Below are 25,659 nucleotides of genomic sequence, written 5' to 3'. Positions count from 1 at the left end.
ATAATCCTCAATCTAGATTTAAGATGTATGTTAAGGAAAATAATTTATGTGACAAGGGAAGAATTGATGTGACAATAGTCTTGATCTGGAGCTTTTTACTGTTGCTTGTCTATCCCTGGAGGTGTCAGAAGTAGGGAGGGAGCTAATGTGGTGGCTGGTGCCCACATAGATGTGGCTCTGAGGACAGCTGAGCTCTCTGCCTGAGGTGATTCAGTTGAGTTTGCCCCATGTCGGGAAAAAGGAAATGTTTATAAATATTTTGGCAGCTATTAGCTTATGTTCAAAATGCATATTTTGTGTAACATGCCATCTTTTTGTTATTGTAAAATTAATTTTTGATGTGAGAGTTTTCAGTCAATTGTAATTATAGATGTGTTGTTTTTGAATTCATTGTTTCACTGTGAATTTAGGATATCTAATGTGTGTGTGGAAACCCTGGTGGCGCAGTGGTTAAGAGCTACAGCTGCTAACTGAAAGGTCAGGAGTTCGAATCTACCAGGCTCTCCTTGGAAACCCTGTGGGGCAGTTCTGCTCTGTCCTATAGGGTCACTATGAGTTGGAATTGACTCGACGACAATGGGTTTAGTGTGTGTATAGGAGCCCTGGTGATGCAATGGTTAAGCGCTTGCCTGCTAACTGAACTGTCAGTGGTTTGAACCCATCAGCAGCTCTGTGGGAGGAAAGACTTGTGATTTGCCCCTGTAAAGATTACAGCATAGGAATCCGTATGGGGCAGTTCTGCTCTGTCCTGTAGGGTCGTTGTGAGTCAGAATCAACACGACAGCACCCAACAACACAGCAACAATGTGTATGTGTTTCTCCGTAATTTATCACATCTTGAAGGATTTTCTAAATTTTCCGGTCTTCCCCTCTGTATATCATACAGAAAGCTGCAGCTGACCATTGCACATGTGTATTTTGTTCCCACCACCATTCCCTAATGCAGTCAGAATGCTGCCTGTGCTGTTGGAGAGCTTGGCTTCTCGTGGGGAGCTGTCAACAGGCCTGTTGCTGTCTTCTATTTAAGGGGCAGCATCAGGGAGCAGCTGTGATCACACAGGGGCTGCACGCACCACGTGCCTCCCTCAGAATGGAGATCATCACTCTTGTAGGTTTTTGCTAGCATTTTCCGAAATAGAAACAGTATCTTTAGTTTTGTTCACAAAGAATAATCAAGAATACATTGGAAGCAGATGTGCATCAAGATTTTCACTGGAAAGACCAAGCCTTTTCAACACTGCAGCCTAGAAATGAATAGCTGAAGAGCATTTCCGATGGTTTCTTATGGAGTCAGACATGGAATAAGCTATATTTATAAAATGGGATTTGTAGTGCTAGGGCCCACGTGCTGGGAATGTTTTTGGCACCACTATGTTTAACTCCGGTCCCCTTGCAAGCCTCCCTCTGGTCTCATGAAAGACTTTTTAAATACAGCATAGAGCATTTCTGTCTGAACACAGCAGTCCTTCTCTACAAGTGTCAGGCCCAGCCCTTTCCTTCTGGCATCAGTTGGGCCAAGTTCCCTGAGGTCAAGAGCAGGAGTGGGCTCTGCTGGCTGTGCACTCAGGAGCTGAAAAGCAAGGAGGTCTTCATACTTAATCCCTTCTTATAGGTTAAAGAGATTAACGTGCTAAGCCGCTAACCAAAAGGTTAGAAATTTGAGTCCTCCCAGAAGTGCCTCAAAAGAAAGGTCTGGCAATCTGCTTCTGAAAAATCAGCAACTGAAAACCCTCTGGAGCACAGTTCTGCTCTGACACACACGGGCTCGCCATGAGTCAGGATGGACTCAATGGCAACTGATTTACATTAACGAACATGGTGGAGTGGAAACAGCTTAGTGTCAAGGAGAGAGACTAAGGTTTAAATAAGATTTAACAAACTTTTTTTCCTTTTCTCTTGAGCTGTAAACATGCTAATGTATGTGTGTATTTTGCATAAAAGAGAATGATACAAGTATGATAAGTATTTTCAATTATAATATCTTATAAATAACAAATTGATAAGTTGCTAATGTTTGTTTTTTTGTATTCTGTTTGCTTTTTAAATGCAGTAATTGTACATTTTTTCTCCTTGGAAACAATTAAGGTGAAAGGAATATTTCCAATCAAAATCTGTCTTAAAGATTAGTATCTGCTTGTTTAGTGCTACTTTACCTTGTTGGATTTTTTTTTTCCTACTTTTATTTATTTATTTTTAATACTATAACAAGTTTTCATAATGAGCCCTGGTGGCACAGTGGTTCAACACTCACCTGCTAACCAAAAGGTTGATGGTTTGAACATGCCAGCCTCTCCAGGGAATAAAGATATGGCAGTCTGCTTCCGTAAATATTACAGCCTTAGAAACCCTCTGGGACATTTCTGCTCTGTCCTATAGAGTTGCTATGAATCGGCATTGACTCAATGGAAGTGGGTTTGTTTTTTGTTTTTTTAACAAGTACTCATACACCCAGCACCCAAAACAGCACTTCTACCTGGCATTTGGCTTCATTTAACCATATGATCCTCCGTCAACCCATCCCTCTGCCTCGCCCACCCTAATTCACTATGTTTTGACTCCCCCTCAAAAGAATGCTTCCAAGAGGTGGAAATTACTTTGTACTTCACTGTGTGATACGGAAGAAAATAAAGCATTAGAGTGCCCTCTCTTGTACAAAAAGAAAATTAAAATACTGAAGACAGTAAGTGCTCTGACATGTAATAATCTCTTCAAGAGATGACTCAGTGCATAGCTTAAGGAATTCAGGGCAATGGCCAGACCACTAGTAGTAAATAGCAGTGCAGTGATAAATGGACTTTTCATTCTTTTTTTAATCTCATTGATTTGTATGTTCAGCATTCTAATCCACTGTACGGAGTTAACAGCAAAATGTTTTACAAAATACCTTGCTGCAGATTTTATTATATATGCCTTATAAACAAATTCGTAGGATTAGTCATTTTCTGGGCAGGTCTCACTGTAAGAACACTCAATGATATATATATCCTTTCTTGAGTTTTCAAATAAATAAGGCCATGGTTTTCTGTTTTGCGTGTTTAATAGTGTCATTTAATGATAAGGTTTCCTTTAAAAGCCAGCTTCCCTAGAATGCTAACAACATGGTAAAGAGTAAGAATTATTTATCTTATATATAGTTTGCCAAGTGTTCATTGATTTTATAAAGTGTTATTGCATCTTTATTAATCTCAGAAATAACTACTCTATTAGGTACCTACTAGATACTGGCATAGTCCTGGCTACTCACATATACATTATTTTGGATGTTCCTTTCTACAGTTCTGTGAAGTATGTGGCATTATCCCATTTTACAGAGCAAGAAATTGATCTAAAAAAAAAAATTGCCATGGAGTCAATTCCAACTCATGGAAACCCCATGTGTGTCAGAATAGAACTGTGCTCCAGAGGGTTTTCAGCGGCTGAGTTTTTGTAAGTAGATTGCCAGGGTTTTCTTCTGAGGAGCCTGTGGGTTTGCTCAAACCTCTACCGTTTTGGTTAGCAGCCTTAACAGTTTGCACTTCCCAGGGACTTTGAAGAAATTGATTCTGAAGGTTTCCATGACTGGTTTACAGTTAAATAGCCAATAAGCAGCCAAGTCACTGGAACCCAGCTCTGGAACTCTCCATTGGTATAGTATGAAATAGCAATGCTCTGAACTCTGAAGGGTCTGGTGGCATATGGTTTGTTCACCTGTTATCATCAAAGGAATGTATTATTGAAAATTACTGATTTCTTTATTGATTTCTGTGGGGCTGAGGGGGAATTATGTCCATCTTGGTAAGGTTTTGGTTTGATCACCTTCCTTGGGTTGTTTGAAGGGAGTAAGATCCGTTTTGCTGAAAATATATAATTGTATGAAAGTTATTGTTAGTTCAAACGCTAATAAGACAAAAAAAATTTTTAATGATGTTTTATTGTGTTTTTAGTGAATTTTCACATAGCAGTTTAGGTTCCCATTCAACAATCTCTGCACATGTTGTTCAGTGAAATTGCTTATGTTCTTCACAATGCGTAAACATTCTCATTATTTCCGTTCTGGTTAGTCAGTTTCCATTAACCCAGTTTCCCTGCCCCCGTACATTCTCATCTTTGTTTTAAAGCAGTTGTTGACCATTTGGTCTCATATAGGTGATTTTTTAAAGAAGCACAATACTCATGGGTGATACTTATTATTTTGTGAGCCAATCTGTTATTTAGCTACAAGGTGACCTGACCTCAGGGGTTGGTTTCGGTTCATGGTTTGAAGAGTGTCTTGGGGCCGTAGTCTCGGGGAATCCTCCAGACTCAACCAGTTCAGAAGTCTGTTTTGTAATTTACAGTTCTCTTCCACATTTTTCTCCCGTTCTATCAGGGTCCGTCTTTTGTGGCCCTGATTAGAATGGTCAGCACTGATAGCTGAGCACCATCTAGTTTTTCTGGTCTCGGGGTAGATGAACTTGTGGTTTGTGTAGAATAAGACAAGTTTTATGTAACTGACTTTCATTTTCATGACTATCTGTTGACTAATTAAATTTTTTTCTAATGCTATCTTAATTAGAAAAGCTTATTTTTAGTGCCACAATTTCATTTAAATGAGGGATCAGGCAATTCAAATAAGATTTAAGTCTTTCAGGACCTAATATATTTGATCACCATTTGTTCTCTGGAAATGATCAATGTTTATGGCTTTGGTATTTCTATAGGCTCAAATGAACAGTGATAGAGCCTAATTAAAAAAAAAAAAAAAAAACAACCAAACCCTTTGCTGTTGAGTCAGTTCCGACTCATAGCCACCCTATAGAACAAAGTAGAACTATCCTTTAGGATTTTCAAGGAGCAGCTGATGGATTCCAACTGCTGACCTTTTGGTTAACAGCTGAGCTCCTAGCCACTGTGCCACCAAGGCTCTGATAGAATATAATACTTTACCCAGATATTAGTCAGTGGCATGTGTTAAATTACCTGATGTCATGTTTTAATGGAATGTTCTTTATTTCTACAGCCACAGCCCTTTCAGACAACATAAAACCAAAGATAAGCATGAAATAGACCGAATGACACTTACTGTGGTAAGGGGATTTAAAATTACATTCTTATTATATTGACGGAATACTTTCCATGTTTCCTTCTGTTATAAGCAGTGTAAAAATTGCTTGTTGAAATAAATGCATGAAGATATAGTTCCTACAAGAATTTCTAAGAGAATAATTAATGGAAATGGATGCCAAGGTTAAAAATCAAGATTTACTCCCCAACAGTGTGAGAAAGATTTAGAAAACTAAACAAAACTAAAGAAATCAAATAAAAAGAGAAAATACTGAGATGCAGAAGAGTGGTAACCCAGCCCCACCCAGCCTGTTGATTGATTTAGAGAGTGATTAGTAACCTAATTCTCTTTCATTAGAGGAAATATTATTTCTTGATGCATCTACAATTGTGAATACTATGCTTATCCAAGGAATGACATTTAAATCTGATTGAGTGTGAAAGCGTTGTTTCCAGGAATGGGTTTTTGAGATTTTGCTTTTCTTTTCCCCAGAATGTGGAACTTCCGGATACATTCTCCCCTGAATTAACATCCCTTTTGGAAGCCTTGCTTCAGCGAGATGTTAGCAAACGACTTGGCTGCCATGGAGGCGGGTAGGCTATTGTTTCTACCTTTCAGGACTTTTACCCTAAAATTGAAACAGTTTTTTTTTTTTTTTTTTTTTTTTTAATATATCAAAAATAATTCCCTTAGTCCTTAGAAATCTCAATTTAGAGTGTAGCAGAAAAAAAAATCACATGGGAAATATATGTATATTGTCCTCTGTGTTTTATAATTAGCAAGTTGAAGACGTTTCTAACTTTAACTTTACAAATCTACCTTGTAGATGATGGAGTCGAATTCTGATATTTCATAGTCCATTTGGTTAAGTTTCAGTAATGATTGCATTTGTAATTTTCACAGTTTAATGTCCTGATCAAGGAGCCCCGGTGATGCAGTGATTGGCACTTGGCTGCTTACTGGAAGGTCGTTGGGTTCTAAGCCAGCAGCAGCTCTGCTGGAAAAAAGACCTGGGATCCGCTCCAGTAATACAGCCTAGGAAACCCTTTGGGGCAGTTCTGCTGTCACATGGGGTTGCTGTGAGTCTAGGTAGATTTGATGGCACCTAACAACAACAACAACAAAAAATCCCAAACCCCAGTAATATCTGGAAAGTTTATAGAGAAGGGCTTGTAACAGGCTTTTCTCCTACTTCTCCCTACCTCGGGCTTGCTTTTCTTTCCACCTCCAGGCTTGCTTCTTATAAGAAACAACTTTTAACTGTGTGTCATATATAAGTGGACAGAATACAGTTCTATATTCTTAATGCAGGCAAGTTTTGCAAAGCATTTCTTACATTTACAAATGCATACTTAAACTGTTATGACTCTTTCTCTTGTCTACAGTGCACAGGAAGTAAAAAAGCATTGCTTTTTCCAAGGCATTGACTGGCAGCATGTCTACTTACAAAAGGTATTCTATCTGGGGCTCACTTCACCTCTGTGCTCTCTTTTCCTTGTCTCCACGCTGCTGGCTTCTTCTCTGTGTTCCCTCCCCAACAGTCCCTGCTGTGGGTCCCTTCTGCCCAAGTGCCACTGTGTGCTGAACTCCCTTTGGGGAAACCACCCCACTTCATTTCCCTAATATAAACATTTTTAAAATATCTTCTATATAAAGTAATGCCTGGTGAAATGGAGCTGTTATCTAGCTAATTCAAATATCTATGTAATTGAAACTTTTTTAGTTCTAGCTTATTTTCTTGAATTCTTATCTCAGTACCTGTGACTGTGTTTTTTCATAGGCCTATATAAAAACATAAGAAGACTTTTGTCATAAACTTACATATATTTTCTAGGCCAGTACCAGGTAATTTGAGAATTTGCATGATTTTATATTAGCCTAATTCCCTTTCCTTATTTAATTGTTTTTAATATTCTTATTGATACCAGGTAAACACCACAGGTTAGTTTTTTTTCAATTGTAGATTATCAACTTTGGAATCATTTTTGTCTGAACTCAAGCTATAGATGAATGATGATTTTTTTATAGGAAAGAGAAACTAATCTGTTAGGCCTGCCTAAGAGTTAAAGCTCTGGTTTAGTTAGCCTCAAGCTCAGGGCATTTGCCAGGCTTAGAGCGCTCCATTCAGACCCCCTTAAGCCTTATGGTTCTAGCATCATCTGAAAGAATGTGCTTTTTAGAAGTCGAAATTTGGAAATATGCAGTCTTGGGGACTTCATTATATCTGATAGTTATTTAAGATATTTGGACACTTTTTTTTCCTTAAATTTTTCTAAAATTTGAGGTCTTCCTTTGGGGTGTGTTCAATGCAAAAGCACTTACATGAAATAGGTAATGTGATTTGTGTAAGCTTAAATGAAATGCTGCACAGAGTGGAGCTTGTTGATACCGTGTACTGTGTTGTTTTTATGGAATGTTAGGTTGGGATGGAGTTGTAAGGGACATCTGATAACTGTCCCATACTTTTTTGGGTCTTCCAGTACCCTCCACCTTTGATTCCTCCCCGTGGAGAAGTCAATGCCGCTGATGCCTTTGATATCGGTTCATTTGATGAAGAGGACACGAAAGGCATTAAGGTACACGTGGGACGTTTTCCTTTTTTGGGAGTGGGAGGGTAGATTTTCTGTTGAAAATCAATTAAACCTGATGATTGTCTTAGTATTGGGTTACTTGTAGAATAAAACTTACAAATGGATATCTAGATATTTGAAGATGTATATGTCAAAAACCTGTATTATTTAGAAACAGTGGAAGCTTTCTCTGGACTGATAATTTCATTTTCAGTAAACTGCACAATGGTCAAGTGTTTATTGATTTGGAATATTTGTGGTTAAAATAAGACTCGAATGTATATGAAGTAAGGGGAGAAAAGCCCACAGTGCTATGATATCAGATGTCCCTCACCCAGTGTGAAAGAGCCAGTCATCTTAATTCTTTGGAGACACCTCTCTATTCTAGGATGAAAAGAGCAAACAGCAGGAATCATTTTGCATTTGTCAATCAAAGGTGCAATAATCACTGTTTTTTTATATAATCCTTTGCATTTTTCAAACTTTTGTTCGTGTCATTATTTTTTCCAAGTAGAGACAAGGCATAATTAGAGATGGTGAGTCATAAGAGAAAATAATCCTCTTCAGGATGCTAAGTCAGATTGTATCACTACATGTCAAGCTCGTGTCTCCCCCACTTTCACAGTTTACTTACCTCAGACTCTCCCACTCCCTCCTAATCCCCTCGCTCTCTTCTCAGCTGCCTGCATTTGTACCCTACCTACAGAACCCATTGCCTTTGAGTCAGTTCTGACTCACGGCCACCCCTTATGTTACAGAGTACAACTACCCCCATAGGGTTTTCTTGGCTGTAATCTTTACAGAAGCAGATCGCCAGGCCTTTCCTCCGTGGCACCACTGGGTGGGTTCAAACTGCCAACCTTTTACTTAGTTGTTATTGCTGTTAGATGTCTTTGAGTCAGTTTCAGCTCATAGCGACTCTATGTGACAGAGTAGAACTGCACTACAGGGTTTTCTAGGCTGTAATCTTTATTGGAGTAGATCACCAGGTCTTTCTCCCATGGGGCCACTGGGTGGGTTCATACTGCCAGCCTCTTGGTTAACAGCTGAGTGCTTAACCATTGCGCCACCAGGGCTCCTTTAGACAAGGTCAAACCATTTGCACCACTCAGGGACCTCTTAATAAGCTTCCTTCATTTTTCTCAAGTTGCTTCAATCACCTCCAAAAGGTGGCAACACTATTAAAAAGCATATCTGCAAGATGTAGTTAAAAGAGCAACATAAAATGCAGGGGCCTAGCAGGAGCTATAACTGGAAGCACTTGAAACACGCAGAGCTGGAACCAGATAGTGATGGGGACAGAAATGGTGGCAAAGTGGCAGGAGGAAAAGTTGGAGATTTCTGGGATGGAGAACAGGTATTGAGAGCAGCAAGTTAAGGTGGGAATTGGGGAAAGAAGTGGGTGGTGGGGTAGAACGGACAGTGTCAGAGAGAAGGAGCAGCAGGGTGTGGGTGATTGAGGTGTTCCCAGGAGCAGCTTCCCAGGAGGAGGAGGTTAGGCAAAGGCACACAGTGGAGAGAAGCAAGGTCCCAGGGTTGTGGAGGAGAGCTGGCCCAGGCAGAGATGCCCTCTACAGTCCAGAACAGCGGCAGTCCCATGGGAATGTTAGCATGACCCATATTCAGATCTGCATACCCACTAAACATCGTCTGTAGCCCGAACAAACAGTATGTTTCAGGTGTGTAAGTGCTACAGTATTGCAGTGTTTCAGGGAGTAATACATCTACAAGGTTATTTAGAAGGATTACTGCTGTCACCATAGAATTTCATCATTAGATGTACTAACTTTCCATCAATGGGTACTAAAAATGAAACTACTATTATGTAGGTGCGCACAAAAAATTTTGATGCTAAAATGAGATTCTCATACTTTAAATTTTTGTAAATTAATATCTAGGCTTTGGAATCAGACAGACCGTGCTCATATCTGCCACTTACTACTGGGCTGTTTATGTAGCCTCGTGAGCCTTGGTTTTTTCACCTGTAAAATGGGTAGTTTTATTGACAGGACTTCTGTGAGGATAAATGAGACAACTATTTTAACCACCCGACTTATAGTCAATGCTTAACAAACTAATAGCTTCTGTTATTGTGGTTTTGGTTCTTCCTGAATCAGAGCTCAGAAAAAGGACACAGTTCTGCCTGGTTCAGGCATGGCCGAGGAAGCAACACCAGAACAGACCCAAATTTTTAAAATTTGAGTGAACTGGAATGGGAAAAATTACGGGTCAGAGCCCTGCTAGAAACTTAATCTTGCTCTTGGAAAACAAGGGTAGCATATGCATGGCATAGCAACCAAATCTCTTGCCTGAAGAATTTTGTGTAGAGTCGGAAATAGTGGTGCCCTCCTCAAAGATGGTGGCTGACCGCGCCACTTTGAATGTGTGTTGCTCCCCACAGTCCTGCCGGTAATCCAGTCTCACACATCAGGCTCCTGAAAGGGCTTGCTACGCCTCTTGCAAGTCTCCCATTCCAGGACTTCAACCCATAATTTTTCCTGCTTGGTTGCCATTCCAGATCACCCAAATTAGAAAAATTGAGGTATCTTCTAGTTTCTCTTTATCGTCCATGGCTGAACCCATTCAAACCAGTTTGAAGCCCTGATTAAAACAAGGAGTTTGTGGCAGGGTTACAGCTGTGAATGAAGAGCCAGGTCCTGACCACAGGAATGGCTTTAGTCAAGCTTGGGGAACTGTATTTTATGTAACCATCACCCATGGTCAGTGGAGGCTTGTGTGTTGATACAATGCTGAACAGGTTTCAGCAAAGCTTCCAGACTAAGACTAGGAGGAAAGGCCTGGTGACTTATGAAAATCAGCCAGTGAAAACCCTGTGGGTCACAATAGTTCAGTCCGCAGCCAGTCATAGGGATGGCACAGGACCAGGCAGCATATCATTCCGTTGTGCTTGTAGTCACCATGAGTCGGGGGCCAACTCAGTGGCAGCTAACAACAGCTACAAAACAACAACAGCCTATTCTTAATCTTTAAGAAGCAGCCCAAATAATACACCGGTCTTTAAAAATATCACAAAGGAAAATAGCAACCTCACTTCATGGAAACATAACTCCTCTTCTTTGTTCTGTTCATTTTTAACAACATAGGTGGGGTCCTAAAGATCAAGGTTTTCTGAAATTATACACAGTATAATAGTTTTTATATAAAGCCAGCGTTGTCCATTTCAGAACAACTACCTTGGAAAAGACCGCGTTTTTGCCCTGGTCGGTCTCTTCAGACTCTGCCTAGTGGCCCTTTTCAGAGGCGCCTGTCAGGCCTCAGGCCCATGAAACAAACACACACACACACACCCACACACCCCTCCGGTCACATTCAGAACATCTGAGGATTTTAAATACGGGCTTAGTTTGGGCATCTGAAGAAAATTGAAAGGGGGGAAGGCTCTACAAATAAAACCAGTAAAAAACCAGTTGCTGTCACATTGACTCTGACTCATGGTGACCCCATGTGTGTCAGAGTAGAACTGTGCTCCGTGGGGTTTTCAGTAGCTGGTGTTACAGAAGTAGATTGCTAGATCTTTCTTCCGAGGTGCCTCTGGGTGGACTCGCACCTCCAACTTTTTGGTTAGCAGCCAGGTGTATTAACTGTTTGCACCACCCAGGGACAAATAAAAGCGATCTCAAAGTTGACACATTCATATAACAGATCGATAAGAGTGGCTGGAGAACACTTCTGATTGGGGCCTGGGATGTCTTTCTGGGTTTTATTGATTGGCTGTACAACTGTGGGCGAGTGCCTTCACCCCTTTATTCTTTTTCCCTCTCAATAACTGGCCAGTTATAATACCTACCCCCTGGTTTTCTCTTGGCAAGGAGTGAGCTAATCAAGTCTCTAACGAGATTTGTGTTTCTGAGAGACATGTTAATTTAGGTCAGTAGGGTTGCCAGCACTTCTGCCATAAAATTGTAGCTCAGATGCTTAAAACCATTTTCTCTGCTATTCTTCAAAGTTCAGCCTCGCTTAAGGGGCAGAATGAAGAATTTTGAGTATATTCTGGAAGAGAAATACTATCATTAAGTGTAGTTTTTATTTTAGCAACACAAAGACTAAGTTGACTTAACTCCATGTGGATTGAGCTTTATGTTATTATACATATGATTATACTGTTAAACTTTGATCAGTTGGAAGGCTCAAGGAAGGAATCATAAATTCAGCCTCGTTTTCCCCCCTAACATTTCAGATCAATTGAAAGTTAGGTTAGAAAGCCCTCTTGGCTTTTCCCTTGTAATACTGTCTAAAGTTATAGGCATCTATTTTCTTACTTTCATAAATAAATAATCCTGACGATAACTGATTTTTTATTTTGTTGATTCAGAAATGTTTAAGTGTCTCAAGTACAACCCTATGTGTTAGTTTTTATTGCCAAAAATATAGTAAAGATATTATAGGGTATTGGGCTGAACCCAAGGGATCCTTGACTGTCCCTTGAAGGATGTTTTCCTCAATAAGCTTTTGTTGCCAGATTATCGTTCTGACATTTTCAGCCTTTTTACTGAAATGAAGTGCTCGTCAATTATGATCATTCGTGGACCCTGGTTGCTTGAGTTGTCATTGGTAAGCTTTGTGACAACTGATAAATTATCTCTGAATGATTGTAAAGGAGTCCTGGTGGCCCAGTGGTTAAGTGCTTGGCTGCTAATGGAAAGGTTGGCGGTTCTAACCCACCAGCAGTTCTGTGGGAGAAAAGACCTGGCAATTTCCTTCCATAAAGATTACAGCCTATGGGGCATTTCTACTCTTGTCCTGTAGGGTTGCTGTGAGTTGGAACCAACTCAAGAGCACCCAAAAACTCCACCAAAAACAAAGAATTATACGTCCTTGTTTAATTGTCCTCCTGTGTAGAGTTGTGATCCATTCTCATGCATGTGGTGCTTTTGAATCTCTTGCCTCTGTAAGTATGTTAAATCATAAATATCTTGATTTCTTAAAATATAAGCTTCTTGACTGCGACCAAGAACTCTACAAGAATTTCCCGTTGGTAATCTCGGAACGCTGGCAGCAGGAAGTGGCGGAAACTGTGTATGAAGCAGTCAATGCAGACACGGATAAAATAGAGGCCAGGAAGAGGGCTAAAAATAAGCAGCTTGGTCATGAAGAAGGTAAAATAGCTAATGTGTCTCTAGACATTTCTAATGCAGTGAATTTTCAAAACGTCTTGTAAAGCTCAAAAGGTATATGGGTCATAAAGTACTTTCTAGGAGAGGAAAAAACAAAAATACCATAAATTGTTTTAGTTTTATCTGGCTTGGAAGAGCTCAGGATAATATTTCAGAGGCTTTAGTCAGCATAATTAAAAATGTATCAAGACAGTCACCAGTGTTTCCTCAGTATACCCTCTTATCTTGTAGTGTTTAGGGGCTAGTTTAGAACTTTCACCAGAATATTAATGTATCAGGAACAGGGTCAGCTTCATGGGTGTGTGACCTGTACACACACACAGGTCACCAAGCTCAGTTTAATGCTCTGCTCTCATCATCTTGAGATTGTTGATCATTTTGCAACCAGGGGCCCACATGGTCATTTTGTACTGGGCCCTGCAAAGTATGTAGCCAGTCCTGGTGAGGAATTTGGTGTTAGGTGTCACGGTTGAACAACATGATGAACAAAATTAGTGTCACTGTAAAGACTGTCGAAATGGCAAATGTTTTGTTACAGATATATTTACCACAATAAAAAAAAAAAAACGCTTGGGGGAAAAGAAACATATAAATGTTAAAAAAAATAACTAGATATAAACCCAAAAAAAACCAGATATAAATGCAAAAGTAGCCAGATATAAAATGCATCTATATTGCAAACTAGTTGTCCTAGTTTGCATAAAAGAATTGCCAAATTATATTTTTTATTTAAACTGAGTGTTCTATAAGGATTTCCAAAGTAGAGTATATAGCATCCAGTGTGAAATAAAGCAGCCATCCTTGAGTCACCAAATATAGTCACTCTTGATTTCCTAAAATAATAAACTTCTAAGATTTTATGAATTTTGGATATTTAAATTTATTTTAGTTGATCATTATTATAAGCTATCCTTTTGTTTTAACTCTAACTAAAGACCTCTGTAAAATTAACATTATATAATAAGAACAACTAGAAACAACTTCATTCTATTAATAATAGGTCATTTTGGCAGGGACCTCGGAATGCAGGGTTCCTCAGCTTTACCTGAGAGTGTCCCAGTATCCGTTAATCATCTTGTGTACTTAGAAAAGTACCCCCAATCCTGTATGAATTACTCTTTGTGTACAAGTTGCCTGAGTAATCCAGAGTAGTATTGCAGCCCTTTAACTGCGCTCACCTCAATTCTATGAGGAAAGGAGCTTTATTCTGAGTGATTCTTTAGAAAACCAGTCCGTTGAGATCCATGTGGACTGTGTTTTCTGTACCACATTTTATACAGGAAATTCTGGCAATGGTAATTTACTCGAGTGAGGGCCATGATGTCAGTAGAAGCTTGACGAGTTGGACCCAGAATAAAAAGGTATATCTTTATGACCTTGTTGAAGTGTATCCTTTTAATTAGAGCTGCAATTAGACACAGCAGCTAGCACATTAATGAATTTATCTTCATATGTAAGTTATTAATGTGTGCACATCTAAATCTTGGTTGAAGATCACAGAAGTCACTTTTACAGAAAAATATTGTCTGGGCTTAGATCCCTAAGGTAAAAATGCAAGACTTGTTGTTTAAATACATGTTGGAAGGGCTAGCACATTGTTGATTAAAATGACAACACTACCATGCTCACCCCATCACCGCTGTCCCTCTCTGTTCTTTCTCGTATTTCCTCTGGGTAACACAACATGGGTTTTGCTTGTTTGTTTACTGTCTGAATTTCCCACTGGAATGCAAGCTCTGTGAGGGCAGGCATCTTTGTCTTTTTTGTTTGCTGCTGAATCCAGAATGCCTAGAACATGCCCAGAGCCTAGGCATTCAATAAATGGTTGTTGAATGGATGAGTGAGTGAGTGAGTGAATGATTTCAGCACAGATCACCAAAGTCCTTAATGAAGGCATAGCAAGCCCCTTAAAATTAACATTTTCTTTAAGACAATATTTTAAGAGACACTGTTTCACCATAAAAATATCATCAGGACTCAACATGAGTTAAATAACCATGGATCTGAGGGATAAATAGAACTGTAAGATGAGAAATGAGCAATTTTTGCTTGTTGTATTAGCTTACTTACTTGGACAAGAAAATTCCTACTTGATTATTATTTATAAGATAAAAGGTAGATGATTAAAGGGAGAATCCCAACCCCAGATAAAGACAAAGGTATTTTGGGAATAGCTTGAATTTAAATGTTCCCTCTTCTCCAATTCTCATTATTCACAATGAAAAAATAGTTTGGGAACAAACTCTTGCCTGTTCAGAGCAATAAGGACCATCTCAAATGTATCAGTATATTGTGAAGCAACCATTAGTATGTTAGTAGAGACAGAACAGGAGCCCTGGTGGCACAGTGGTTAAGAGCTCGGCTGCTAACCAAAAGGTTGTCAGTTGGAACTCATCAGCTGTTCCACAGGAGAAAGATGTGGCAGTCTGCTTCCGTAAAGATTACAGCCTCAGAAACCCTATGGGGCAGTTCTACTCTGTCCTTTAGGGCCGCTATGAGTCGGAATTGACTCAACAGCAGTGTATTTTTTAAAGATGAAGAGATTAAAGGATTTAAGTGTTAGTGGGCTCCAAGGAGATCTACTGTATGTATTTTTTTTTTTTTTTTTTTTTGAGAGACAGAACTGAAGAAACCTCTGTTCTTAAGAATCCCAGATCAGATGTGTTTAAAACAGAAATAATGAGCTCTGTAATATGTTGTATTTCTAGGAACAAGATTTTTCCAACAAACATGCAATTCTTTTGTTTTGTTTTCCTGAGACTGGTATGACTAAGACATTTCTGTTTCAGAACCTATTTAATTTATAGTTCCTTTTTTACTCCTTAGATTATGCACTGGGAAAAGACTGTATTATGCATGGATACATGTTGAAATTGGGAAACCCATTTCTGACTCAGTGGCAGCGGCGATACTTCTACCTCTTCCCAAATAGACTTGAGTGGAGAGGAGAGGGCGAGTCTCGGGTGAGTTGGACGCAGTCTCACTAAGCACTTCCTTTCATTATGTCCTGTGTCATACGGTTCCTTCATACTGCTGGTGTGTCTTATGAAATACCCTCCTGAACTGTGTAACCATTTTACTCTGGATACGTGAGATTTTAACATTCACACCTTAATGTATAAACCAAGGAAGACCTTTGTAATATCTGAAGATGGAACGTTGCTTTTTCATGAGGCCACAAGCACCACATTGCCAGATGAGTTGGAGAAGGCTGGAAAGCAGTTGGGTAGGTAGATCACAAACCAAAAAAAAAAAACAACCTGAGACTTGGGATCAGACAGAAATATTTGAATCTACTGCTCAGTGTCTGAGATTCTGAGCACATTATGTTGATGCTCTGAGCCTCAGTTTCCTCATCTGTAAAAGGAGAGAAATGTGACCTGAATAGAAATCAGAGTAACTACTCTGTAATTTTTACATGTTTCACATATGCCAGGTGCTGTAAAATAATTATTTGGTCTGTTCAGCAACCCTTGAGGGTCTGACCCCCGTTTTATAAAGAGGAAGCAGGTCAGCCCGCTGGTCAGTTGTAAGGTGATGGGTGATTCAGACCCAGGTTGGTCTGTACTCTCAGTTCCCTGTTACATGAGTCTCCCTGTTACATGACCTCCCCTGGTTGGGTCAAATAAGTTGAGGTAAGTGGCACAGAGCTATGATTCTGGCACTGAGGTGAAGTCCCCAAACATCACCTTCTTTTGTCTCCACCTCGTTGGATACTTTATAGGTTGATTTCATACATTAGACAGGAAGATGTAGCTGCTCTTTTGAGAGCTAATGTTTGTGACCAAAATAAAAAGAAATTTCTGATTCCCTACTGTCCCTTTCAGCAAATCAGGCAGCATTTATTAAGCACCTACTGTGTGAGGAGCCCCCATGGTGGAAAGCATGTTTTCTGCTATTGGGGGAAGTGTAGGAGGTTAGTCATCCTAAGCAGGACAATGGTCCCAAATGGTTAAAACATAGTCTCTGTGTTGGAACACTAACCATTGGTTCTCCAGTGTTTGCAGATGTGTGGTAAGTAGTGGGCCCAAATATTGTGTATTTGACTCGGAATGTGTTTTTTTAATCCCTTTTGAAGTTACCACTCAGCAGTGAGTGATTGCAATGGCATATTACCATGTTTCTTTAAAAATAACTGGATCTCATCACTCTTACTAGTGTTTTTGTTGTTTTGTTTTTTTTGTTTTTTTTTTAAGTTATACATCTAAGATTTGAGTTCCAATTAATGAGACTCTTTGGGGGCCCCGAATTATAACTCAGGTGCTAGTAAATATGAAAGTAGCTCCTCAAAGCTCAGTCTGTGTCCAGATAATGAGCAGACTTGGGTCTACCACACAGCTGTTAAGCTACATACTACTAAATCACTATTGTGCACATTGAAAGGAAATTGTCCCACTTTTCAGGATATAAGAGATTCTGGCGGTGTAGTGATTAAGAGTTCGGCTACTAACCAAAAGCTCGGCAGTTTGAATCTACCAGCTGCTCCTTGGAAACCCTATGGGGCAGTTCTACTCTGTCCTATAGGGTCACTATGAGTCATAATCGACTCAACAGCAATGGGTTTGGTTTTTTGTGGTTTAATGGGTCGTAAGGGGGAATTTTTTTTTCTTTGATTAGCATCTGATGCAATAAATTATCTAGGTTTTAACAGATTCAACCTATAGTGTTCTGTTTGAGAAGCTGCATAATATGCGTGGCTGGATTCTTAAGTATAAAAGAGCAACGAAAACATGGGAGTTTATGATGGTGTTGTTTTTCATTTAGGATTCCTGGAGTATTTATCCAAAAAAACATAAAATGGTGTAAGGTAATCATGATACTACAGCATTCACCCTAAGCAATAATGCTATAGGCCCGGTGTGACAATCTTCACAGGATGTCACCTGTATTTGTAAAATCATTTTGATATTATCAAAATACTGTTAGCCTGCACACTAATATGACCAAATATTTACTGAATTGCTTTGTGAAAACTAACCTACATACCTTTTGCTCATGTGAATCATATGCACTGCTTCATTATTCCCTCACAACTTTATTGATAGCATTTAGAACATGTGACACAAAAAAGTATACTTATGATTCATGATATTAAGAAATGAATTCTGTATTGAGGGAACAGCTTTGCTGTTTTGCCTGTTGATTTTCTTTGCAGTTGATTTTTTGAGATATTATAATTTGAACTTCTGTCTATGTTCCTTTGTAGGTGTTCTCTCACCAATTCTAGAATATCATCAAAGAAAGAAAAAAAAATGCAGTGGTTTTTTTTTTTACTTGTTCTAAGCTGGTAGTTTTTGGTATTATTTTTAAATTTAAATTAAACAATCATGAAAGAATTTGAAGTTAACTCATAGTTTTTATTTTTATGGTTAGCAAAATTTACTGACAATGGAACAGATTGTATCTGTGGAAGAAACTCAGATTAAAGACAAGAAATGCATTTTGCTAAGGATAAAAGGAGCAAAGCAATTTGTCTTGCAGTGTGAGGTGAGTTCTTATTTCTTTCCTCTCAGATGGAAGTTAGAACAATTATATAAAAGTTCAGTAAAGATGGCTACCTGGTTATAACACATTTTCTTTCTCTGTGCTTTATCACTTACATACTTAGCAAGAAAGCCCCAAAATATTAGGTTTTCAGCAAATTAAGTTATTTTTAAAGAAACAAGTATTTGAAAATGGCGGGAATAATTTGATTAGTAATTTGAAATAATTGATTACCCTTGTCTGGAAACTGTCCAGTATTTTAGAGGGACTTGGAATTTTGTTTGTTCCATAACTTTTCAGATCTTACCTTTCAGCATGTTTGAGATGGAGGTTTGTATGTTTAAATAAACATGAGATACCAAAGTGACTTCTCCAGAGGGAAATGCCTTCTTTTCCCCAAAGTTGTATTGTAGCCTGAGATTTTGCTGATTTAATTCCTGGATGCTTTTTCTGTTGGGGTGTGTGTGTGTGTTAGGAGGGCATATTAAGAGCAATAAACCAGTAGTAGATACAAAAACGTGTGCTTAATAACTTCATAACTACCTTGCACATGTCAAGGTGCTTTTTAATTTGTCAAAACTCCTCCTCATGTATTATATCCATAATACTTGTCATATCGGCGAGGATCCTTTATAGAGGGAAGCCCCTGGGTGGTGCAAATGGTTTGTGCTGCTTTGCTAACCTAAAAGTTAGCAGTTCTAAACTACCCACTGGTGCCACAGAAGAAAGGCCTGGTGGTCTGCTTCCATAAAGATTACAGCCAAGACTCCGACAGGGACCACAATAGAGGGTCCTGGATGGAGTGGGAGAAAAATTGTAGAACAAAATTCAAATTCTCAAGAAGAGACTAGACTTACTGGTCTGACAGAAAATGGAGGAACCCCTGAAACTGTGAGCCCAGGACACCCTGCTAACTCAGAACTGAAGCCACTCCCAAAGTCTCCCTTTCAGCTAAAGATTAGACAGGTCTATAAAACAAACAATTACACAAGTGAGGAACGTACTTCTTAGTTCAGTCAAACATACGAGACCAAATGGGCAACATCTGCTCAAATGCAAAGACAGGAAGGCAGGAAAGGACAGGGAACCTGGATGAATGGACACGGGGACCTGGGGTGTGGAGGGAAAGGGGGAGAGTGCTGATGCATTGCAGGGATTACAACCAATGTCACAAAACTACTTGTGTATAAATTTTTGAATGAGTAATTTGTGCTATAATCTTTCACCTAAATCACAATAAAATTAAAAAAAAAAAAGATTATAGCCAAGAAAACCCTACAGAGCAGTTCTACTCTGTAACACATGGGGCATTCCTGAGTTGAAGTCAGCTCAACAGCAGTGGGTTTTATTGTTGTTGTTTCTAATCAGTGAAGATCTTTTATAGAGGGTTCATATTCTTTTATACACTTCATTTGTTTTAGAAATCAAAGGTAGTGTCTAAATAAATTAAAGGCAGTGGTTCTCACAGTGGGGTTGTATGAGAATCATATGAAGGGTTTTAATACGGCCTTTCCCTTGTCTTAGCAAGGAGACTCTGGGAAAAGTCTCAGTATGACCCAGCGGTTAGTGATGCTGCTGCTGCTGTTGTTGGGTGCCATCAAGATGATTCCAACTCATAGCAACTCCGTGTGACAGAGTAGAACTGCCCATAAGGTTTTCTAGGCTGTAATCTTTATGGGAGTATATCACCAAGTATTTTCTCCCATGGAGCTGCGAGGTGGGTTCAGATGCCAACCTTTCAGTTAGCAGCCAAGCACTTAACCATTGCGCCACAGGACTCCTTCCATGGGGTGGAATAATAGGGCATGCTTTCAGTAGAACTTATCTTATGTTCCAAGAACATTGATACTTTTGAGAAGCACCCACATTTGTGGGCAGAATGGACGAACTTGTCACCATTTCTACATTTGTCTTTCTGCTCAGAGTGATCCAGAGTTTGTACAGTGGAAAAAGGAGTTGATAGAAACCTTTACGGAGGCCCAGAGGTTATTGCGCCGAGCTCCGAAGTTCCTCAACAAACCTCGATCTGCTGTGGTGGAGCTGTCAAAGCCACCGCTGTGTCACAGAAACAGCAATGGCCTTTAACACCCAGGAGCGGGGAGGGTCCCGAGAAGACTGTGCCTCGGGGAAGCTCTGACCTGGGTGTTTCCGGAGCTTTTTGGAATAGTATGAGGATTAGACATTTAATTTACTTATTGCTGGGGTTCTTCCATGCCTGGGGAGACTCAAGATGCCAAGATGCTCCTAATAGGAGCCATGACCACCTCAGGCCTGGGGGTCGCCTTCCCACCCCGCCTGATTGCCTCCCGCGCGATCCTACCTGTCCACACTCAAAAACTACTGAAGAAAGGAAGGTTGTTTCTCTTTGCTACACGCTTATTTTGGTATATACTGAACCAAGAACTTGAAATGATTCCTACTTACCACTTAAATTTTTATGTCTGATATCATACATATCTTAGACTTTCCAAGATGGACTTTAAATATTTTCAGTGGTGGCTAACAGTCTACCCTAGTGTCCCCGCGTTTTATCTAGAAACCATCACTGCTGAGTCTGTGTCTTTGCCCCAGGCTACTGGGGGTTGGGAGAGCCACAGTACCTGTGGTTCTTTTGTGCACTTCAGACCTGACTTCTTACTGCCCCGGGGTTGAAAGTTGAAGATATTTTCTGAGAGTGTTGAACTTGGGCCCTTCACCTGTGCATTGTACCCATGCGTGTACTGTGTGCCCTGCCTCTGACACATGTATGCCCAGGAACTCTCTATTGGATGAAAACAAAGATACAGGGCCTCAAAGGTTATGGTATAAATTAATAATTTCAGGCGTTTAGCAGTAGACCATTGGGAAGGTTCACGGGGATTCTGAATGGGAGGTAGTGGGGTTTTAAATGTCAGGGCAATGGCAATTTCCATACTTTTCAAATCCAGGTTGCTCAGGTAAGCCAACAGCACCTTCAAGGGTCCTGGGGCAGATGGGTGCTTGTGGGTGAGTCTGTCTTTTGGGTTTCCACAAGAAGCACTTGCATGACACAGGAGTTCTGGTTCCTTCTGCTGACCTCTGGGAACACATCAATAATGGATATGAAAAAGAAGGAAAGGAATTGCTCTGTTTTACATTTTTAGGATATTTGAAAATGAATTTTTATTGCAAAAAGAATGCTGATGAATGAATGTATCAAAATGGGTTAAGTGTTTATTGTGTGTATCGACCTTTCTGTTGTCACTCATCTGCCATTCGTGAATGATACTTTGCACTCAGTTGGTCTATGATGGTGAGAGCATTGGAGCGTAGTGGCTTTTTGCCTGATCCCAGCAGCCCCCCTCCCCACCCACACGGTTTGTTTTCCCCTTGGCTTCCATGCCCTTTTCATGTCCCAGATACCGCTGTGTTATCAGAACCAGCGTATTTTCCCAGCAAAGTCCCCCATGTCATTGGACTAAAAACAATAATAATTTAAAAAGTCACATACTGTTCCTATTCTTGGTGCAGTTTTGTTGTATGTCTCTAAGTTAACTACTAACAACATAAATAACGTGACATCATAATTATCTGCATCTGTCCTCGATATTTTTAGTGGTTCCAAATCTTTGGTTTTTATTCGTGTGTTGTGTCCATTGGGAAAGTAAGTACTTTTTAATGAAATTGTATTTTGTGAGTTTGGAATATAATTTACAGAAAGAGTCTATTATTTCATAGAAGTAACTTTGGAGAAGAAATTTTGAGGTTCACTATCTGGTCTCAACTACCAGCTGGGGTTTAAATTAACATACATGTTCTGCCATTTCCAGTATGGGAGGAGGGATGTACTATTTACATGCACTTCCCTCATTTAATAGGAGAGGATAGTGTTCATATTCTGTAAAAACAGTAGCAGCAACCAACAGCAACAAAACAGAAAGAGAAAAGCAGTTGTTCCTTTTAAAGAATGGGCATCTTCTTTGGTGTTGTTAATTGTAGCTGTGACTGTTACTGTCTCCATCCCAGCTAACCTGTGCTCAGCATTTACAGTTGTATAGAAATTGCAGGGCCTCAGACCTCCACTGGACAGGGGAGAGGGTCTCAGGTGGAGAAGGTGCCCTGACCCCATCACAGGCTGCGCTCAGCGTCTCATATCTCATACCTGTCAGCTCTGGAGCCCTGGTGGCTCAACGGTTAAGCACTTGGCTGCTAATCAAAAGTTCGGTGGTTCAGACCCACCCAGCGGCTCCTTGGGAGAAAGACCTGACAATCTACTCCTGTAAAGATTACATTACAGCCAGGAAAACCCAATGGGGCAGTTCTTCTGTCACACGGGGTCACTATGGGTCAAAAATTGACTCAAGGCACCCAACAGCAACAACAATCAGCAATGCCAGAGTGTCCAGAAAGATGATTAAACTTCCAGGAGCGAGCTGTCTTCCACACTTCTGTAAAATTGAGCCAGTGTGCATCTCTTCAAAAATAACATTTTTGCTGTGGAGTGGAACATAAGGTTAATCTCTCTTTTACGAAAGAAATACGAACTGGAACATATCCTGAAAGCCCCTTTGCCTCACATTTACTCCAACTAAACTCTTCCACTTGCCCCACTACACTTTGTTTATAGTGACGTGGTTGAGAAATTCACCTAGATGCAATTGATTAATAGTACTGTACATTGTGAGCTTGGGATAAGCTACTTGGGGCAGCCACAAGTCCTGCTGGGGTCTGGGTAGTCCTGGAGAGGTGAGCCTTCCCTTTGGACTCAGGCCCGCAGCCCTCTGATGGAGCAAGTGTTTCTGCCACGAGAACCAATGCCGGCCAAGGAGAAGTCAGTCTTTGTGCACTTAGCTGTCTCAGAAGGTTCTAAGAGTGTTACATGATTCCTAGATGCTTGACCCTTCCTACATTTGGACCGTTTACAAAGGACAAAATTCAGCACAAGTTTTCTCATGTCTTAGCTTTGTATGCTTAGGATATTTTAACATTGTCAATGAAGATAATTGAGGTTTCTGTTATATTTATAAAATTATGCTAGAAGAAGTCTTGATTTCACAATTCAAAGAAATCAATAAAGCAAAACGTAAAAATAATGAATTACTTTAAGCTGCTATATAACATAATATGGAATAAATTGAAACATTTGTGGACCCAAGGTTATTATTTTGAACCTCAGACATCCTCTGTGGTGCATTTATCTCATCATCTGGGCTCCTCGTTTTTTCCTTTTTCATGTTTAAGTATGATTTTTCAGCAAAACTTCTAGAATGTTGCTGTTGTTTTCACGTTTAATGCAAAGTACCCATGCCTCTGATTGGTGGTTCACTGACATTACATTTTCAAATCCTGTATATAAAAATAGGGCCAAATGTCAAGGCACGCGGAGGGAAGGATGCATTCCCCTCAAGAAAAACAGCAACAAATAACCATCTAATTTTTAAACAAGGTGTAGCTCCGTTTAGTGGTTTGAGATATGCCATACAGACATTAGAAATTAGTATTTTAAGGCCCTGCTGGCCATTATCAAATATTGTTTACCAATTAGCAACAGAATTTAACTTGTTTTAAAAATCATAGTATGTGTGTGTGAGCACACATGGGCATATGTGTTTGTTTTCGATGATGATCTTTTTTTTTTTTTTTTTTACTCAAAGTTTGTGTTTGGGCCAGTTCCACCTTTTGGCGGAATTGATTTTTCTGAGAAATGTCTTGAAATTTTAACATACCAGGAAGACAGTGAAATTCTCAAAGTTCCACTGACCTCTTTCAGATGCTGTGAATCTGTAAAAGTACTTTGAAATGTGCCAGTGTAAGATAAGATTTCTTTTGTATGATTTAATCATACATAATTCTTTTTTTCTCAGTTATGTTCAGGGAAATGTTTGTGTGTCATTCAGAGATACTTGCCAAATGAGCCTTCCCACCCTGCATGATGCATTGACTTAGTTGCTTGTACCTAGGTACCTAGAGGGGATTTAGTCTTGACAGGTTGGTGGCTGGGAGTTGGTGAGGCATTAGGGGTGGGTGAGGTGTGTGTCACAGAGAGAAGGATAGTGGTAGAAATGAGGCAAAGGAAGAAAGGAGTTAATGTGCTGATCAAAATCAGCCCTTTACACCGTAAAGCACCAAGGAAATGACTGAGTTAATGTTGGTGGTTCCCCCCCCCCCATAACAGTGTTGTTGCTGGGTGCCATCGAGTCGATTCCAACTCATACCGACCCAATGTAACAGAGTACCACTGCCGCATACTGTTTTGTAGGCTGTAATCTTTACGGTAGCAGATCACCAGGTCTCTTCTCCCACAGAGCGGCTGGTGGGTTCGAACGGCTGACCTATCAGTTAGCAGCTGAGCACTTAACCACTGCACCACCACGGCTCCTTTATAACAGCATAGTTGAATAATAATTCATTTTACTATTTGGTTACTTTCTTTTTGATTGTGGAGCAGCTGTACTTCTTAGGCGGCTTTTGCTTTCCGTTAGGACTTTCTGTAGACATCAAGTTGCTGCTGCCTGTCGTCTGGGCGCCTCTCAGGTGAATGCGCTCATGGGCCCAGAGCAGAGGCACCCTTGGCGGCCTCTGTCAGCCGTCTTTGTGTTCAGCGCAGGCCCTTCCTGCAGACGCGTGAAGACCTGGAGGTGGGATCTGGGTTTCTGTCAGCGACTTGCCCGGTTGATCAGCTGCAGGCATCGTTATGATTCCCTTAAAGTTCGTCTAAAACCACCAGAATAACAAGCCTCAGCTTTACGCTGTATGCCATTCATGTTTCTAGAGTGAGCCTGAAGAAGTTAAATTTTTAAAAAAAAATTTTATTTTTCTGAAGATCCAATATGATTTCCCCTCCCATGTAAGATTTGCTGGAGAGGCTTGAACTAATTAATTACTTAAATTCATGTTACAATGAATTTTTTAATCAAGGCCACATTTAAAACATTTTTATTGAAAAAAAATTTTAATTGTAAAATTAATGAAAGTTGAACTCTGATATGATACTCATATGTTTGCTCAAGTCATAATGGATTTTAGATTTTTCTTTGTCCTCAACTTCTACGACAAAATAACAGGCTTGCCCACCCAAAGGCCTGGGGGATACAAATGGCAGCCACTTTGCTGGCTCTGGGGCCACATTCCTGATGTGGCTGTGTTAACGTGGTTGGATAAATGTAGCAACCCAAATTTTAAATTACCTTCCTTTAAAAAAAAAACATACAGAAAATCGGTTAGCAATATATGCATCTCATCAAGCACAGAGAAAAAGAATTTTGAACTACATTTTAAAGTAACTCATATTCATATAGTAGAGTTAACTCTTCTATATCTAACAGTCTGAGAATCATATACTTTAAAAAAATGGCTGAAAACTGGCAAATATGTTCCCATTTTTGGTTCTGTCCTAAATCTCAGATGTCTTTGATGTAAGGGTAGGGAATGGAGAAATATTTCCAACTGTGTATTCATGTTGCAAAAGGACTTGAAATTTAATTTTTTT

At 39.8% G+C, this 25,659-nt stretch overlaps 1 protein-coding gene across 4 annotated transcripts in view; it reads left to right on the top strand.

The window, feature by feature from the left end:
• GRK3 (G protein-coupled receptor kinase 3) overlaps positions 1 to 25,386 on the top strand; it is a 150,517-nt gene extending 125,131 nt beyond the window's left edge. For 3 of the 4 annotated variants that reach the window (XM_004387627.2, XM_023741796.1, XM_023741795.1), the window contains 8 exons: positions 4,979 to 5,045; positions 5,516 to 5,616; positions 6,409 to 6,475; positions 7,504 to 7,599; positions 12,548 to 12,710; positions 15,555 to 15,691; positions 18,102 to 18,215; positions 20,136 to 25,386. In XM_004387627.2, the coding sequence (XP_004387684.1) occupies positions 4,979 to 5,045; positions 5,516 to 5,616; positions 6,409 to 6,475; positions 7,504 to 7,599; positions 12,548 to 12,710; positions 15,555 to 15,691; positions 18,102 to 18,215; positions 20,136 to 20,297 (907 nt within the window). In that variant the 3' untranslated portion in view covers positions 20,298 to 25,386. Of the gene's footprint in view, positions 1 to 4,978; positions 5,046 to 5,515; positions 5,617 to 6,408; positions 6,476 to 7,503; positions 7,600 to 12,547; positions 12,711 to 15,554; positions 15,692 to 17,934; positions 18,234 to 20,135 lie in introns of those variants that run through there. The other variant, XM_023741794.1, reaches the window with a different exon arrangement.
• The last annotated feature ends 273 nt before the right edge of the window (positions 25,387 to 25,659 follow it).

The sequence above is a fragment of the Trichechus manatus genome, unplaced genomic scaffold, assembly GCF_000243295.1.
Source record: "Trichechus manatus latirostris isolate Lorelei unplaced genomic scaffold, TriManLat1.0 scaffold00190, whole genome shotgun sequence".
Classification (NCBI taxonomy): domain Eukaryota; kingdom Metazoa; phylum Chordata; class Mammalia; order Sirenia; family Trichechidae; genus Trichechus; species Trichechus manatus.
This window is presented reverse-complemented; position numbering and strand designations above follow the sequence as displayed.